This window comes from Trichechus manatus, unplaced genomic scaffold, assembly GCF_000243295.1.
Source record: "Trichechus manatus latirostris isolate Lorelei unplaced genomic scaffold, TriManLat1.0 scaffold00020, whole genome shotgun sequence".
Classification (NCBI taxonomy): Eukaryota; Metazoa; Chordata; class Mammalia; order Sirenia; family Trichechidae; genus Trichechus; species Trichechus manatus.
The window spans coordinates 21,913,197-21,932,211 of NW_004443956.1; the positions used below are offsets into that span (position 1 = coordinate 21,913,197).

The following is a 19,015-nucleotide window of genomic DNA, read 5'->3' on the forward strand; positions in this document are numbered from 1 at the left end:
GATAATCCAAGCTTAGTCTTATTGTTTATCCTCTATATGTGACTTTTTGTTTTTCTCGAGCTGCTCTCAGGATTCTTTGTTTGTCTTTGGTTTTAGCGAGTGTGAGTATGATACGCCTTGGTGATTTTCTTTTGGGGTCTATCCTATATGGGGTTCATTGAGCTTCTTGGATGGTCAGCTTTTCATATTTCATGATATTGGGGAAGTTTTTTGTCAGCAGTTTTTCAATGATCCTCTCTGTGTTTTCTGTTTTCTCCCACTGTTCTGGAACTCCGATCACTTGCATATTTTTGCTTTTGATTGTATCCCGCTTAATCCTTAGGGTTTCTTCATCTTTCCTCGTTCTTTTTTCTGATTTTTCCTCTAACAGAGTTGTATCCAAGCGTTTGTCTTCAATTTCGCTGATCCTATCTTCCATCGTTTCAAACCTGCTCCTCAGCCCTTCTATGACACTGTCCATTTCTGAAATCTTGTTGTTTATCTTTTGGATTTCTAGTTGTTGTTTTTGTATGATTTCTAGTTGTGATTTTATTTTAGCATCTTCTTCCTGTATTATTTTCTTGAATTCTTCCATTTTTTGTTTGTATTTTCCATGAATTTGTCTGCCTTTTCCGTTAACTTGTGTACTTTTTCCTCATTTTTGTCTGCTTTTCACTTCTACTCTTGGATAATTCTGAATATTAGAGAGATTTGAATTCCTTATCAGTTCTAGTCCATTTTCTTCTACTGGAAAGTCGTCTGGTGTTTTATTTTTGACACCTACTGGAACCATCGTGTCCTGTTTTTGTATATGTTTTGATATTGTCTGCTGTCTTTGGGGCATTCTGTAGTTACTTTCCTTGTTTATTGGTTGTAAATTTGTTTGTTTTGTCCTGCTTTTTTGTTTTATTTGGTTATGCCTGAGCAGGGGCTATGTGTGTTCTTTGTTGTTTGCTCCTATGTGGGCACAATGCTTTTCACCTCCTTCTCCAATGGGCAGTGTCAGTCACTCAGGTATGGTACAGCAGGGTAGGTCCAGTTGAAGGGGTGTTGCTGGGATGGGTTGTTTGTGGCATTTACTAAGGCTGACAGTGCAGTCTGGGAATCAGTGCAGGGCAGGTTCCAGTAGGCTGTGCCTGTGTTGCTTAGGAGTGTGTTGTTCAGCGCACGGTGCAGGAAGGCAGGAGTCGGGGGGTACATTATGATATGTGGAGCTAAGATGGGTATGGGAAAGACGAAACAGAGGAGAGCAGAACAGGAGCCAAAAACATACACACAAACAAAAAAGAGTGCTGAGGGAGCTTGCTATTGGAGTGGAGAGATGAGAGACTGATAAATGTGGGAAAACAAAAAGAAAAAAAAAGAAAAAGGGTAAAAGAAAAAAATGCGTAAATCGAGAAACTGGAAATAAAGAAAGACAAAAAGGGAATAAGAGAGAGAAGAAAACAAAGAACCAAGAAAAAAGAAATGCCCCCATTTATGTCCCTTTGCGTCTGTGCAGAGTAAGGGTATAGCTTCTAAGCCATGGGGTGCTGCCCGGGTAGAAGGGGCTCCTAAGCTGAGAAAAGAAAAAGAAAAGAAACAAACAAATCAAAACAGAACAAATCAGAGCAAACGAACAAAAAGCTCCAGGGTTCCCACCAGGGTAGCGGCATAGGCCAGGAAGCAGTTTCACAGCCTTTCAGGGAGGAGTAAAGATGGCGTACAGAGCCAGTTATTTGAGAGAAAGGAGGGGGAGGTTGGGAACAGTAAAGAAGACATCTAAAGAAGCAGAAAAAAGCAACACCAGCAGCCAACAAATGGCACTCGGAGCCGGCCAGCGCGGGTGGGTGAAATCCAAGCAACACCAGCGTGAAACCGGTGCTTCCTGGCTAAGAGACTGTGGCTGCGTGAAGCAGGGGAGGCCGAGTGGGGGTGAAGAAGGGTGGGGGGTGGAAAAGCATATATCGCTGGTTACCGGTTGTTCTGTCTCCTACTGGAAGATCTGTGAAGCTGCTTTCTCGTTCCCCCTGTTTGTTGATCTCCGATAGGAGTCCAAGATGGCAGATCCGTGCTGTGGTAGCTGATAGGGGACCTTCGCATATATCTCTCCTCACTCTCTGTTCTCTGTCAGTTTATTATTCCATTCAGTCCTTGGCTGAGTTTGTAATCTCTTCATTTGATGCTTAGGATTTCAGAATTGACGTGTGACTCTGTTTGACTTAGTTTTTTGGATCTTTGCTGTGGAGGGACGGCATGGTGCTTCTGACTATAGTGCCATGTTGCCTGGAAGTCCTGTAGTCTTTTTTTTTTTTTAACTGAAAATTCGCTTAGACATTAATGACAAGGAAAGTGCATTCGTTTATCTCCTTTAACTTATTTTGTTAGTATAATTTTTCATTGATCCATTCAGAATTTTTTCCTCAATTTAATTTTGAGACGTGTAACCATTTGAGCTTTGCTATGGAATTATTATTGTTACCCACTTTTTCACAGTATGTACCTATGCCAAACATAACACACACTTTCATAGAGTCATAAAAGTTTTGAGCTGAGAAAGACCTCAAAGTTCATGTAGTTTAAAACTTCCTTTTTTTCTGAGGAAGACATTGCTTTTAGCCTACCTGATATTTGAAGTACTAAAAAGTCTTGAGAATTCTGCGAAGTATGTTTTTATTATGACTATATTGCCGAATTTGTTTTCTAACACTGTAGGACCTGGCCATGAAATAGAAATATTGTAAATTAATACATCAGGGGAAGGGAGTTTTGCCCCCCAAAAAATGGAGCAGTAGAGTGAATTATTTGGAAACGTGGGCAGATTTTTCTTCTGGGAGTAATTGGAAAGCTTTAAGTATATAAAGATTCCAAATTATTAGTTACCCAGAATATTACTAGTCTTTTTCATGAAATGATTAATGATTCATTGGTTCAGTGGTCCATCTGCTACATCAGTGGAATTCAAAGTTATGGGACTCTGTGGTCACATTTGTAGTTACAATTAGTTAAAAAAGCCACGTCTACTGTATGATCCCAGTAAAGTTTGGTGTAGTGTTTTATTTATATATAGAAATTTGAGGTCTTGGTATTTGCTTAGAGAAAAAGAAAAATTAATTTACTACAAATATTTTATCAGAATATATATAGTCTACACAAATAAAATTATTCATATAGATAAAACTGTAGAATCCTGAGCTTTAAATATTTAATGATTTGATTCTTACCTAGAGTTCTAGTATTTCTGAATCCTAGTCTTCAGTGACTTCCGTCCAGTACATTTATGATTGTTTTTCACCCCTGAGTTGTCTAGAAATCTGCATTTTCCCAGCTTTGCTCTGCTTCTTGTTTTCAGAAGTTGACCAGGGAAAGAATTTATAAAGTTCCTTACTTAATTCAGCATACGTTCATGCATATTTTTGAGTGTCAACAATGTGCTGGCCATTGTTCTAGATGTTGAGGATAGTGCAGTGCTCACGGGTGTGCTTGTGCACACACAATCTCATTACGTGGAATTTACATCTAACAGAGGAGAGACAGTAACAAAAATCAGGCAAGGTTAAAGGATAGAGAATGGTAGGAGTAGTTGTGTGTGTTTGCTTTTATAGATAGGATGAGCAGAGAAGGCCTCTCCGATAGATGATATTTCAGCAGAGACCTGGATGAAGCCAAGGAGCTAGCCATGCATGTATCTGGGGGAAAAACATCCTGGGAAATGAAACAGCTCTAAAGCTGGGTGTGCTTGTTGTGTTGGGAGAACAGCAAAGAGGCCACTGTGGCCAGAGCAGAGAGAGAAAGTTCTAGGTAGGAGCGATAGATGCTTAGGTCAGAAAGTTGCCTTGTAGGCCACTGGTAGGACTTTGACTTACTCTGATGGACAGGTTTAGAGTGTGGAATGATATTCTCTGACTTACTGTGAAAAGGATCACTCTGGCTGCTGTGTGAAGAGTAAGTTGTAGGGAAGTAGGGTAAAAGCAGGCCAGTTAGGCTAAGCCAGAGTCTAGGTGAGGCATGGATGGCTGGGCTGATAAAGGTGAAAAGAAGTCAGATTCTGGATACGTTTTTTAAGGTAAACCCAACAGAATTTGTGGGTCTTTGATGTAGGGCATGAGAAAAAAGCAAAGTCAAGGTTGACTCCAACGTGTTTGGCGTTTTCCTGAGACTAATACTCCTGAGAGTATTAGAGCTAATGTCTAGTTGTAAGTATCTCTGATTTTATTTTCACTAATTTTGTTTTCAGTGTTCTCTTCATTCTCAGATATTTTTATCTACATTCAAGGTGGTTAGGCTAAATCTAAAGACTCTAGCCTGAGATTTCATAGTTCTGGGTAGATTACACATAGCTTTCATACTCAACATTTTTTTTTTTATGGTTCTACTCTTAATACCATTTGGACATCTCAAAATGCACCATGCTAAAATAAGAATGGAAAATTTTTTTCTAACCATTTCTCCGTAATGCCTCTTGCGGCTCCAGAAAAATGCTGATCCTGAAGAATTCGTCTGATATTTTGGATTGAATGCAGGAAAATAGTAGGTCAATCATAGTTGACTTTTTTTTTAAGTGAAAGGGACTTATTTTTCTAAGCTTTGCTCATTTCTACCATGTGCATTTTAATTAACACAATTAGTGTAAAATTTAGTTTATTAAAATGTTTTTATTATACTTAGATAAATACAAGATATACCTGTTTTTCATCATAAAGTCACATCTTTTACAGTAATTAAATTCATAGAGAATTGTGGCTACACACTATATACTGTTTTTATTTAGTCAGATCATCAAATTACTGTTAATGGCCACTTCTCGTGAAAGGAACTGCAAATGGTCTGAACAAATGACAAGGACTAGTCCTCTGGAGAGCCCTGGTGGTACAGTGGTTAAACACTCAGCTGTTAACCAAAGCAGTTCAAACCCACCAGCTCGATGGCAATAGGTTTTGGGTTTTAGACCTTTGAGTGTAGGAGCCTCCATGGTTGAGTAGTTAGAATAGCCCACTGTTACTCAGGAACCATGGGTTCTAGTAGTACTTGCCCTGCCACAAGCTAGCTCTATAACCTTGGCAGCCAAATGACTAGTTAACTCTTTTCTTTGTCTGTAAAAGGAAAGGAGCTGTAACAAAATATGGTCTTCTAGTTCTCCTAAACTTGAAAATCTGATGATTCTATGTTAAATTCAGCACCCCACAAAAAGCATATAAGACTAGATGATATATTGATACTCAAAACTGGAATTTTGCTCTTATTATATTTTTATATTTTAGTTTTCATTCCAGGATGATTCCTAATACATTCTCTATTTCCACAGTGAAAACTTTTAAATTATTTAGTTCTGCCTACTAAACCAATTTTTTTATTGTTATTCTACTTTCTTGTTCTTTTAAAATGTTTCTACTAAGATCACATTCTTTTCTCAAAACCATGTTTTCCTACCATCCTAAGCCTTTTTCACTGTTATTTAGTCTTATTATTTAGTCTTACATATACTGAAAGTTGATTTTTGACTCCTGCACTTCAAAAAATGTTTATGCACGGAACTGCAGTGAGCTAATCTATGCCCAACCTGCAGAAGCAGGAGTTACTTTCTTTCTACCTCTAGATGGTGTCAGCCAGAGCACACGGGCAGCTGATCTTTCATTCCCTGCCCGGGGACTGAGACAGTGCTCTGATCCTCTGCCAGGGTGGTATGGGCCCCTGGATAAGCCAAGCCTCCACCTGCCATAGCAGCAAAGGGACTTCACAAGATGGTGGGGGCAGGCTAGTCACCACTAGACTGAACTCCATCCACCTTGTGTCAGCGATGTCCAGCAGGGAGCTGAGCCTCCACCCCACTAGTTGGCATGTCATCCCCCCGCCCCCACTCCTGTGGTAGGCAGAATAATGTGCCCGAAATATGTCAACACCCTAATCCTCAGAATCAGGGGCGGATTATTCAATAAGCAAGGTAAGCATGGGCTTACTTGAGCTTACTTACAGATCTGGATCATCTATCAGGGATTGTAAATGTGAAAAGAGGCTTTGATTCTGTAGGAAGGTACCGTGGGGTTGGGAGAGAGACAGATGCTAGTCATACGTAGAAGGAGAATCTTTGTATAACCCAGCAGTTTTTGAGCAAGGTGTTGTTCGGTTTCCATGTGTTTGATTTTTTTTCCTTTTTCTGTTATTGATTTCTGCTTTTATGGCTTTATGGTCAGAAAAGATGCTTTGTAATATTTCGATGCTTTGGATTTTGTTAAGGCTTGCTTTATGGCCTAATATGTGGTCTGTTCTGGAGAATGTTCCATGTGTGTTGGAAAAGAAAGTATACTTGGCTGCTGTTGGGTTGAGTGTTCGATATATGTCTATGAGATCAAGTTAGTTGATTGTAGTATTTAGCTGTTCCGTGTCTTTTTTGAGCTTCTTTCTGGATGTTCTGTTCTTCACTGAAAGTGGTGTATTGAAGTCTCCTAGTACTATTGTGGAGCTGTCTAACTCTCTTTTCAGTGCTGTCAGAATTTGTTTTATGTATTTTAGAGCCCTGTCGTTGGGTGCATAAATATTTATTATAGTTATGTCCTCCTGGAGTATTGACCCTTTAATCGTTATATAGTGTCCTTCCTTATCCTTTGTGGTAGATTTTACTTTAAAGTCTGTTTTGTCAGAGATTAATGTTGCCACTCCTGCTCTTTTTTGAGTGTTGGTTGCTTGATACACTTTTTGCATCCTTTTTTTTTAGTTTGTATCTTTAAGTCTAAGGTGTGTTTCTTATAGGCAGCATATAGACGGATTGTGTTTTTTTTATCCAATCTGCCACTCTCTGTCTCTTTATTGGTGCATTTAGTCCATTTACATTCAGCGTAATTATTGACAGGTATGAGTTTAGTGCTGTCCTTTTGATGTCTTTTTTTGTGTGTTGTTCAGAAGCAGAATCTTTGATATCATAAAAAAGTGAAATTGATAACTATAGATAATCTGGTAGGCAAGGTAAGCACCATGCTTACCTTGCCTGTTGAGTAATCCGCCCCTGCTCAGAACTTGTGACTATGTCAGTTTAATTGACAAAAGGGACTTTGCAAATATGATTAAGGTTAATGACTTTGAGATGGAGAGATTATCCTGTATTATCCAGGTGGACTCGATCTAATCACATGATTCCTTAAAAGTGGAGGCTCGCTCTCAGCTACAGAGAATCAGAGAGATACAGCACTTGGTCCACCTTTACTGGATTCAGAGATAGAGGAAGGGAGGCCGTGAGCCAAGGAATGTGGGCAGCCTCTAGAAACAATAAAAAGCACAGAAATGGATCCCCTAAAGCCTCCAGAAAGGAATACAGCCCTGCTGACACGTTGATTTTAGTCCAGTGAGATTACTAAAATTTTGTACTACAAAACTGTAAAATAATAAAATTGTGTTGTTTTAAGCCACTGGTGGGGTGGGGGTGGGGGTGTTTATGCAAGTTTTTTTCCTGAAGAAATAAAAAGGTTGTTGGTTAAATGATTATAACATTGTGACTAGAAGGTGGATCCTATTACAGAAATAAGTATACAACATGTTGTTGGGTGCTGTCGGGTCAGTTTCGATTCATAGTGACCACATGTGACAGAGTGTAACTGCCCTATAGCATTTCCTAGGCTGTAACTTTTACAGGAGCAGATTGCCAGGCATTTTCTCCCGCGGAAGCCACTGGGTGGATTCGAAACACCAACCTCTCGGTTAGCAACCAGTGCTGAACTGTTGCGCCACGAGGGCTCCAGCTGCTAACCGAAACGGGTTGCTATGAGTTGGAATCGATTAGAAGGCAAACAACAACAAAGTATACAACATAGAGCTGGTTTAATGTTAAACTTTTACCCTTTATCCACAGAGTTCTTTAGTCTTTTTAATCATATTGATATTGTAGAGGAGGGGTTTTAAAAAAAAAAGTTTAAAATATACTTTTATATTATTTTTTGAAGTGAACATTAAAAAAACGTATTTTTATGTGTTTGTTTAAAGAATGGTGATTTGTAACCAGTCAGTAAATATTTTAGAAATTTTAAGTGTATGTTACTAATGGTAATATTAATAATGCAGAATATTATAGTGTATTGATATATTGAGATACATAGTCAGAGGGGGAACAACTTCAAGTTGGACTTCAAAACAACCTATACCTTTATATTTTTTGCTGCATATCAGAGCAAGATCTTATGGTTTTCTTAGCTCTGTAGTATAAAGGTAGAATGATGCCTTCCAGTACTTAGGGTACAAAGAATATTTCTAAGTTATCCAGCAGTCTGTTATAGGAAGCATGCTATTATTTGTGTGTTAATATGAATATTTTCTAAATTGTACATTATCTTTATAGCTTTTTATTTTTAAAAAAGAAATGTACTGCATGAACAGGTGCCTCCTCTTACGTATTTTTCCCACTCCTCTTTTTAGGCTTCTCTACAGTCTAGCCTTTAATGCCAGGTTCCTGAGACATCTTTGGTTTCTAATATCTTCTATGACAACACGCATGATCACAGGGTATGTTTATACAGACTTACGAGTTGAACTTCAAGGCATGAAAAGTGGCAGCCTAATTTAAAAATATTGTAAGAAGGTGATTGTAAGTACTGTTCTTACTTAGTTTGTTTCATATTAGAAGAAAATTTCTAGATAGTCTCATTTCCACAAAAAAATTAAAGCCTACTTTTACAAATATTTATCTGTATATATTATTAAGAATATGGCTTTATCTGAATGTAAATATGTTTTAAAATTCTAGCCATTTTTTAAAACTAGACATTTGAAATTTTTTTTCCTCATATGACTTTCTTTTTTTGATAGTGAAAATATAGATATGAAGCATATTTAACACCTTTGCAAACATTAAAACCAATAAAATAGGGTAGACTTTGGTTTTGTTAAAAAAAAACTTTTGTTGAAATAGTTTTTCATATATGAATTATTTTGTAATTTGAAGGCTAGAATCTTTCATCTGGACATTTTAATTGAATGTGTAATAAGCAGAGATTTCATATTCAAAAATCCTTCCTGGTAAATGGACTTAGCCCTTTAGCATGTTGTTGAAGTTCCCCTCTGTTCAGAAGTCTAAGCTAGTCCATATTTAATATGAAAAGATGAAGTGTGTAACTCAGTTAATTGAACACTGAACTTCCAAAAAGCAGCTCAGATGGTGCTAACTATAATAGTAACAGCAGTCACCATTGTTAACTACTGTGAGCCATGTGTCATCCCATGAAGTAAAGATGTGTCTCAGGTTTTAGGGTCAGCAGTTTGGAAGGCAGGGTTTTGTTTCTAGACACTAAAGGTTGGAAGAAATATGTATATATATATATTTTTTTTTTTTTGAGGGAAAATCCGTTGCCGTCAAGTCGATTTTGATTCCTAGTGACCCTGTAGGACAGAGTAGAACCGCCCCATAGGGTTTTGAAGGAGTAGCTGGTAGATTAGAACTGCCGACCTTTTGGTTAGCAGCCGAGCTCTTAACCACTGCACCACCCAGGCCTCCTTCTGAGGGAAGGAGAAATTTAAATATATACTCATCTGCAGTCTGCTTTGGTTTCTGACATGTTAGTGGAACTGGAAAATCTTGTATTGAGATTTCTAGATCTTGAGCTTTTCAGTAGAGAAAAAGATCATCACATTTCACAATTATATAATTTTATGATTATTTTATAAGTTGATGAAATTATACAAACTTTTAAAAACTAATTTCTTAAAAGACGATTTGAAGATTTGAGTTTCTTTGTACTTGTTTATTAAAATATTTTCTATCACTTGACCCCTGTGTGAATGGAACTGTTAGTCATCTACAAAACTAATCTTACTAATAAAAGGGTAAAAGAGGAATGTCAGTTTATTAACAGCATTACGTTGAATTGCTTCCATGTGTTTTCATTTAATTTTTAATGAATTTTCAATGAGTAAAGGGAGTTTTATTGATGCCCCTGCAACTGATGAAACTCATCAAGGTTAAGTGATTATCTTGTATCAACAAGTCAGTGGTAGAAATCAGAGATATGAGAAACCTAGAGGCACTGAATGTCTAGAAAAATTCTTTTCTGTCCTTTTATTTTTAAATTAAAAATATAATATTTTAGGTGGTTGTTTTGTTTTTGCATTTCAGCCACTTACGACTGTGCCGACCTTGGCTTCCATGAATGACAGGTTTGTTTAGGGCCAAAGGAGATTGGGAATCATTAGGACAGGAAATTACCATTTGCCTGTATAAGTGTCCCAACTTAGCAACAGAGATACTGTCATAGTTCTGCCTGGTGGTTGCTTATTTGTTTATGGCATTTGTCTCCTGATAAGGAAATGGAGTCATGATGTGTGAAAGAAAAATGGGATATTATTAATTAAATTGTTAATATTATTTTATAAGTTGGTAAAGTTATACAAATTTTTTAAAACTCATTTCTTAAAAGACAGTTTGAAAATTTGAGTTTCTTTGTACTTGTTTTTTAAAATAGTTTATACTAAGTAATAGTAAAAATTAAACAATTCAGATCTGAACACACCGCAATATGATGTGTTCTTTTAAAAGTGATATAATGTTTGTTCATTTATCCAGTCAGTAAATATTTATTGAATCCTTCCCGTGTTCAAGATACTGTTTTTAGATACTGGGAGTACCAGTGAATAAAGTCCTTCAAAAAAATTAGAGTTTATTAATACAATCCAATTTTCCTATATATATGTGTGTGTGTGTATATATATATATATATATATATATATAAATCTCATCGTATTTACTCTTGGGAATGAAATGCCTTATTTTCTGGAAATGACACTGAGTTTAATTTGAAAATAGTTTGATAGCAAGACTTGAATTGCAGGGATTCTTAAGTTTTAGTGTGCGTAAAGATCATCAGGGGAGCATGTTAAAGCGCATATTCCGTTCTTCTGTTCCAAAGAGTTTGGTTTAGTGGAATCTGCCTACTTAATAAGCAGGTCAGGTGATTTTGATACAGATGGTTTGTGGATCATAACTGAAACACTGTTTCTTGCCCCAGTCAAGCAGGACTACACATTAGACTATCTCCAAATAGATAGTTAGCAACTTTTTTCAGTACATCACGCATCTTGCAAATAATATTTTAATTCATGTACGAAGTTCTTAATGTTTGCTATTGAAATCAGCCAATTTCCTCTTTGCTGAAAATGAAGGAACTTCCAGCCAATTTTCAATTAGACACCCCTTTACCAAAACATGACATATGTTTTGCTCCTCTGCCATCTGCCTGTTCAGTGAGCCCCATGGTTATTTATTTAGTCCTTTTGACTCCTTAGGCTAACATTGTTTATTATTATCTGTAAATAAATAGGGATGTTTCATTTAAGCCCTGGCTGGGTGGGACCATAGTCAGATATCTTGACCCTTCTTGCTAACTAAATTTTCTATCATTGAAATGAATATGATTAATTCCTGTTGCTTACTTTACAGAGGCTTAAAGAGAACAAATAAATTAATGTTGGTTAATTGCCAGAATCTTTTTTACAGTGTCATATATAAGGGCTTTATGCATACCGGTATATTTGTACATAACAGATGATTATGATGATGAAATGGTGATAAGGATTTTAAGTACAAGGATTATCTGCAGGAATAACAGCTGAAAGCTGGTTTACCACTTTTTTAGATTCAAGAAACACTTTCTCCACATTGCAACTGGTTAACTCTGCCTGTACCATGTAACTAAAGTGTTCCTCTAAATAGTATGTATTCATCAATATTACCTATTATTTTTATAGTTCTGCATTTAGTGGCAAGGGAACTAAAAGGTACAGCCCATTATTTTTTATTAATATCAACAAAACGTATGACATTAAACTTTTTTTCTTCTGTATGTCAGCAGAATTTTTACTGAATACCATTGTGTGGATGGCCCAGTACTAGGCATGGTGGGGAGTAACTCAGAAAATAGAAGAGGGTTCCTGTTCTTACAGGACTTGGCAGTTTAAAAGAAGCAACCATTGTGCAGTTAAGGCAGCCCCCATGCCTCTTTTATCCTCCATTTAAACAGCCTTTTTCTGTCATCTTGGCTTTGGCAGTGAGGTGTAGGACAGTTGTACTTTGTCTTTTTTCATATATCACTACTACATTTTTAGTGTGATTCAGTGATTCAGTCAGCACAGTGCTAAGTGCTAAGCATTGTCACTACAAATAGGAATGAGATGTATTTGAACATTAAGGGCTACAGATCTGGGTTCCCTGTTCTCAAAGCATCTTTGATGGCAGTGCCTTTCCCTGAACTGTGCACCAAGGAGATCTTAGAGCTCCATGTGTCTCATCCAAGTTCACCCAACCCCAGCTAGTAGTAAAGGGGACATTTGTCTGGCCTTACCCTCTGCTTTGCTCTCTTGCATAACTTTTGGCAGTGGTAGCCAGCTGGCTGGTAATTTGTGGATCCTGGCCACATCTCATCTAATATATATCTTATTTTAAATGTAGTTTTATATATACATACATATATAATTATATATGTAGAATATAGTTTTGTGGAAACAGATATTCAAAGTGTAAACATATATGGAAAGAGATAAGAGGGTGTAACATCTGTTAACCCGGGATTGGTTTGACTTGCTGTAGGAGACCTGGGGCCTTATAGTTGGAAAAGAGCTTACAACCGAACCTCTAGTAGCTGAATTTTGAATAAGACAAAGAGCCAGCTTTAACTGAGAGAGAAAAGGAACAAGTTCTGGGTGAGAGAAGTAACTGTAGTGAATCACAGCTGTTGATAGGTAAAAGAGACGGTAAAGATCTATAAACACCTGCCTTCCTTTAGAGTAGAGGCAGGACTCTGGCGCATCTTCTCCGGCGGTAACTTGACTTAGCAGTAAGAAGAGCTAGTGAATAAGTTTACACAACAGAAATAAGGCCCAATGTAGAAAAGTGAAAACTTTTTTTTTAAAGGTTCTAATTTGAGTTTGATATTAAACTGTTTTGTACATTCCTAAATATACATGGCTGGATAAATTTTTCATGAGACCAGAATGATCTGCCTTTGTTAAATTGTTAAGTAGAGGGAGGACAGTTTCATCATCAAAGTAAAGTATGTCTTTAATAGTGGCATTGCTACTGTAATGTTCTTCCTAGGGTCTTAGCCTTGGGGCCACTGCCTCATTCTCAGTAACTAAAATGATCTGAATGACATAGGTAGCTAGCTCTTCAGTAAACGGTAGTGGGTTGGTGCGCTATTTTCTTTAATCTATACTATTTATTGACCTAGATCCTTACAGTGACCTTGCCTTGTCTATGTAAATGTCATCTTCCCTGATTATATTTGTCTGCTGTCATGTCTTAATTAGTTCCTAAACTAAAACTAATCTTAGAATCATTTTTTTCTCCCTTTCCCCAATTCCAGGTCTATGGTACCATTGCTTCAGGTGATATCAAGGGGTTCTCCTATGTCTTTTGAAGATTCTAGTCGAATCATCCCACTCTTTTATCTTTTTAGCTCTTTGTTTAGTCATTCATTAATTTCCATACATGATAATGAATTCTTCGGTGATCCTATTGAAGGTAAGAATTTGTTGTTGGCCCCATGGCCTATCAGTTTTCACAGACTGTATAGAAAATGTTAAGTCTTAACCTTTCAATATGTATTGAGAAATGAATTTGTTAGAAAACTGGATTATGTTTTTCAGTTGTAGGTCAAAGACAATCATCAATGATGCCTTTTACTTTAGAAGAGCTAATAATGTTATCTCGATGCCTTCGAGATGCATGCTTAGGGATCATCAAGCTGGCTTATCCGGAAACAAAACCAGAAGTTCGAGAAGAATATGTTATAGCATTTCAAAGTATTGGAGTTACTACTAATTCTGAAATGCAACAGTGTATACAGATGGAACAAAAACGATGGATTCAGTTATTTAAGGTATAAAGTATATTATATATATATTTTGTTTACTGAGGTCAAATAACGTTCAAATTTGTTTTGATTTGATTCATATCAGAAGAAAAATACAGGTTTGTTTCAGGCATAATTTTCATTTTGGAAAACTATTTTACATTTGCCTCACTTCAAAAACATTTTTATATTGTTACATTTGTCTTTTTTGTAAATTTTTTGTGATAAGGTAAAGTATAAATAAAAAATTTAAATGCTTCTATGATGTTTCTTTTTTATTTTTCACTAAAAGATCTCTTAAAGATTTTATTATTTTTTTGAATCTTTTAAAAAATTGATTAACAAAGGTGGAGTAAGTTCATTAATTTAATGCAAGTTGAATATAAGTTATTTCAAAATATCTTCATTTTTAACCATGGCAGGAAGAGAAGTTATGAGTTGCTGTGGCTGGAATGTTGGCAGGAAACCACCGCCACTGAGAATATAACTACTGGGTAGAAAAAAAGAAAAGAAAAAGGGTGCTTGACTTTCCATGAAATTTCTGCAGCAAACACATCTAGTCAGCTAAAATTGCTCATTAAAGGAGTGAGAGCAGAAGAAATGCATTTTCCAAATTGAATGCTAGATTTACAGTCCGTTTAATACTAGCGACCTCTCACACACTAATGCTCAGTTCGAGTCATCAGCTGTCCCTTTAGGTCTTTTATCACTGCTTTTGTCAAGCTATCTATTTAATTGAAAGAAGTTAATTGAATGAAAATGATCAACTAAGCTTGTATTAATATTGCTAATGGAACTTTCTTCTTGGCCATGTTTGGAGAAAGATGTCAAGCCAGACTTTAGGAAAGGCCCATTAATGCTTGCACTTAACCTGATGGGCTAATTAAGGAATGCTTATTCATTCTACAAGTCCACGATAGTCTCTATCCAGCCCATTCTGCCTGATTTTACAGCACATTTCACTTATGAGCATGAGCATTAGTAGTAGTGAGAGTAACTGATAATGTTTTGATTGCACTGAATACAGTACTAATGCATCATTGAATTTATAATTTGTGCAGATTGGTGTAATATATGTTTGCAAAATTTATTTTAATTACCTGTCTCTATATTCCTAAATAAACTTTAAAGGTCACATTAATATATCCATTCTTAAAGATTGACAATCTTGCAACTTTTCTAAGTTAAAAATAAGCTATTTCACCTATTTACAACTTATAGCGAAACCTGTGAGAGCTGCAACTTGATGGGGCTGCCTTGTGTGTCTGTTTCTTACAAGGTTTCCACCTTTGGCAGGGTACAGTCTTACCACTTTTCTGTTGCTCGTTTTAGTGGAAGATATTTGAGTTTTCCTCCTCTGACAGGAAACCCTGGTGGTGTAGTGGTTAAGAGCTACAGCTGATGAACAAAAAGTTGGCAGCTGGAATCCACCAGGCACTCCCTGGAAACCCTATGGGGCAGTTCTACTCTGTCCTGTAGGGTCGCTATGAGTTGGAATCAACTCCACGGCAACGGGTTTGGGTTTTGGTTTCTCTCACAGGTTTCCATCTTACACAGGTTCCAGCTCTGGCAGATTTTACTGTGTAATTCTTATGTAAGCTTTTCCTGGATATGGGTTTTATGGTAGCATGTGTGTTTTCCATTAAGTATTTAATTAGACTCTGGGATCCTCGTTAATAAAGCTTTTCATTATGTAGGCTATCAGGTTGTGTGTACACTATCAGATAATTTCTTTGTTTTATAGCACCTTTGAGACTTTCATAATTTTCATGTGACAGGCTTATCTTTTGAACCTGGAAATCTCTGAATTTAATAATGCTATATAAAATGTTTTCCCCCAGCTTTATTTTGTTTTGCTTAAACATTAAGTGAATATTTTGTTGTAGGATTTTTTCTTATGTCTCAAAATGGCTCACTACCAATTTATAGATCATTGGGGGTTTTAAGAATCCAGGTGAAAGTTCACTTGTTTTGGTATGGATTTTTCTTAGGTTTGAAATTGACTTGTTACAATGACATTTTGAGTTTGAACAGAATTGTTTTGAAGACAAAACTGTATAGGATTTCTGTTCTTTAACAACAACAATAAAAAAATTATACTACTTGCTATTGAGCTGAGTCCTAAAATTAGTTTAAAAATCCAGGCATAGTCTGAGTGGAAAAGGAATCAACTGCTGTTAGTTTTTCTTTTAAGAAAAAAGTATCTTTAATGTCAAATAATAAAAACTTACACCTGAGTGCTTACTATGGTCCAGGTAGTATTCTAAGAGCTTAACATGTATTAATTCATTTAGTACTCACAGCAGTCCTGTGAAGAAGATAACTATAATCATCACCATTTTACAAATGAGGTCACACAGTTAGTAGGTAATAGAACCAGAGTTTGAACTCAGCTGCTACTCTACATACCTCTCTGAAAAGTATTAAAATGAAATTTTATCAGCATTTTTTTATATAGTCCAGTAGTGCCAAATTTGAGTTGAAGAATTCAATGTAGAATCAACCAAAGAAGGTAAAAACATTTTGCCAATGATTGCCTACCTTCCATTGATTTTGACAGAACTGCAGATGATATGACCTGACTCCTTCAAGCACCAACTGTTTTCATTTTCCAATATTATAATGGTCCTCCTGAACTAATTTGTGTGAGAGGTTCTGCTGGCTGGTCGCAGAACATAGAATTTTAAGTGGATAGAGTCATCTTTCTTTGTCAGTATAAGAATTGAGGTCAGTTTCTAAGCCCTGCATTGACACTGCTAAAACAGTTTATGCATTTATCAAATTTATAAACTCATCCTGAAGTTTAATTTATAGCTATAATTGCTTTAGCTCTGTAAAGAGAAAGGAAATCTTGTTTTGATATTTCTTTTGTGTGCAGCTACCATATAGTTAACAGGAGTTACCTCAAAGGATGGTGTAATAGGAGGAACCAAGAGGGAGGCTTTCATGCCGGCCTTAGATACATTTTTAGTGAAGAAAAAAATAGGATGGTATTATGAATGGTTTTTACTTTCTTAATGGGTTATTTGTATTTTTCATTTTCAAAAAGTCTTTTTAAAAAGACTTTAATGATGGGATGTGACTCTCAATGTTAATCATTTACCCTGAAGAGTTGGAAAAATGATGCAAACAATATACCCTTATTTTGTTCTTATTGAGCTGTGCCATATCCTTTTCTGTCTTTGAGGGTTGGTTTTTTTGTTTTTGTATTTTCACTACTAAACAAAATGAATACTTTAAGAAGTAATTTTGTAGTATTTTAAACGTGCGCTTGAGAATACGGTTGTTTTTATTATCTTTAACAAGTGATAATTTAGGGCTATATAAACTAAAACTTGATTCACCTTTTGACAGCCGTAACCAGTTTCGGGTTATTTCACAACTTCCTAACTTAAAAATGCTTTATATATTTTAAATAAATTATCATAGATTAGGATTTTCTTACTATCAAACACAGAACTCATTCCACAAACACTGAATGCCTGTTCTCTGCTAGGCCCTATGGTAAACTAAAACCGAAGCTAGTGCTGTCGAGTTGATTCCGACTCATAGCGACCCTATAAGACAGAGTAGAACTATCTCATAGGGTTTCCAAGCTGCTGACTTTTTGGTTAGCAGTCAGTCTCTTTAACCACTGTGCCACCAGGGCTCCAGCCCCATGGTAGCGGGATCAAAAATGAATTGTGACAGTTTCACTATTCTTGCAGTATCACCTTATAGTATCACACTGTATAGTTGAACATTTTAATGAATTGAAATGACATACAACAAAGCTAAAGAGTTCAGAAGCACAGAAGATGCTAAAATCATCCTAAACTTTTGATTTAGTTTAGAAAAACCATTATTCTTGTCTTCTTTTAGATGATATTCTTGGAAATAGTGCTTTAGCGGTACAAATTACAGTTTTAATTTTAAAATCCTTGCCCCTCGTTTTTCAAATATTTCATTATTATATCTTCTTCATTATGAAATCAAGTTTTTAAGAAATTCCTGTTTGATATTTAAAAACGTTCACCACTGTTAAATACCCTTAAATTATGTGCTGTTTCACATTCTTTGTATTAATTTTTTTAAAAGCATTACCTAAGCTGTTTGATTTTTACTTACTTAAATGCTATTTAAGCATACCAGATTTAAGATAAAAAATTTTTATTTAGTCTTCTAGTTGCCTTTCAGAACTTGGGTTATAACTAAATGTCAGTGATCTCCATTCAGAAATGTTATAATTTTAACATCAAGAGCCTTGATTGATCTAACCTGTAAATATATAATATATGTAATGCTTAAGAATATTTTCCCGAGGTTCAGTTAGTCAAGATTTTCTTGTGTTCATCCTAGCCAGTGAACTTTCAAGCACACATGGATGTTGTGAAAACAATGACTGTTAATTTATAATCTTTTACAGTTGTGAAGTGTGAAGTTTATAAGGTCTCGGTAGGTTTCTAGGCAGCTATTTGCTTGATCTTTTTAATATTAGTGTTAAAAATTTCACAGCCCGGCTACATGTATCACCTATTTTAAATTCTAATGGTATAATAGAGTATGTGTAATAATTGTGTACATTTCTCAGTTTCTGTTTACTCGAATAATTTTATTAGTTTTGAGGATTTGTTTATATAATCCAAGATTTAGATTAAGCATGGAAGAACATGATATGGGGGACAAGAGTTAAACATGTCCAATAAATATAATATTATTTTATTTATAACTAAAAATCTGCTAAGATCATGTATGTTGAGTTAGGTACAGATAGTTATTCTAATTGCTTGTTTGCTCTTTTATTTACTTCTATTTCTTAACACACGGGTTCTCAATTCTAGTTGCGTATCAGAGTCACCCAGAGAACTTTAAAAAAACTACTGTTGTTTGGGCTCCCTCCCCAGACCAGTTGAATTAGAATCGCTGGTGGTGGGCCACGTGTGGGTATTTTATCAGCACTCCCAGGTGAGTGTTAACTCCCAGCTAATGTTAAGAACCACAGGCCTAACTCTGCAGATCTGGGGGACAGATTTTTTTAACCGTTGATCTCAACTTGCAAAATTGAACTCACCCATGACTTAAGTCCTATTTCTATCTAAAATTCTGTGAGTCTGTCATTTTTGGTACAGTCTTCTTTAGTAGGCGTATCTGTACTAGAATATTTGATAAAAGTAATTAAAGGAAAAGCTCTTTTCTGAATTCAACATTGGGTATCTGTTTGGTTTAAAATGTTAACTCCTGTTTTCCTTTCACAA

At 36.0% G+C, this 19,015-nt stretch overlaps 1 protein-coding gene across 3 annotated transcripts in view; it reads left to right on the top strand.

Annotated features, from left to right (window-relative positions):
* UBE3C (ubiquitin protein ligase E3C) overlaps positions 1-19,015 on the top strand; it is a 239,318-nt gene that overhangs the window by 121,962 nt on the left and 98,341 nt on the right. For all 3 annotated transcript variants that reach the window (XR_002823455.1, XM_023727980.1, XM_004372762.2), the window contains exons 11-13: positions 8,359-8,445; positions 13,293-13,450; positions 13,576-13,808. Coding sequence is in view for 2 of the 3 variants with exons in the window: in XM_023727980.1 (XP_023583748.1) it covers positions 8,359-8,445; positions 13,293-13,450; positions 13,576-13,808 (478 nt within the window). In the remaining variant the exon portion in view is untranslated. The remainder of the gene's footprint in view (positions 1-8,358; positions 8,446-13,292; positions 13,451-13,575; positions 13,809-19,015) is intronic.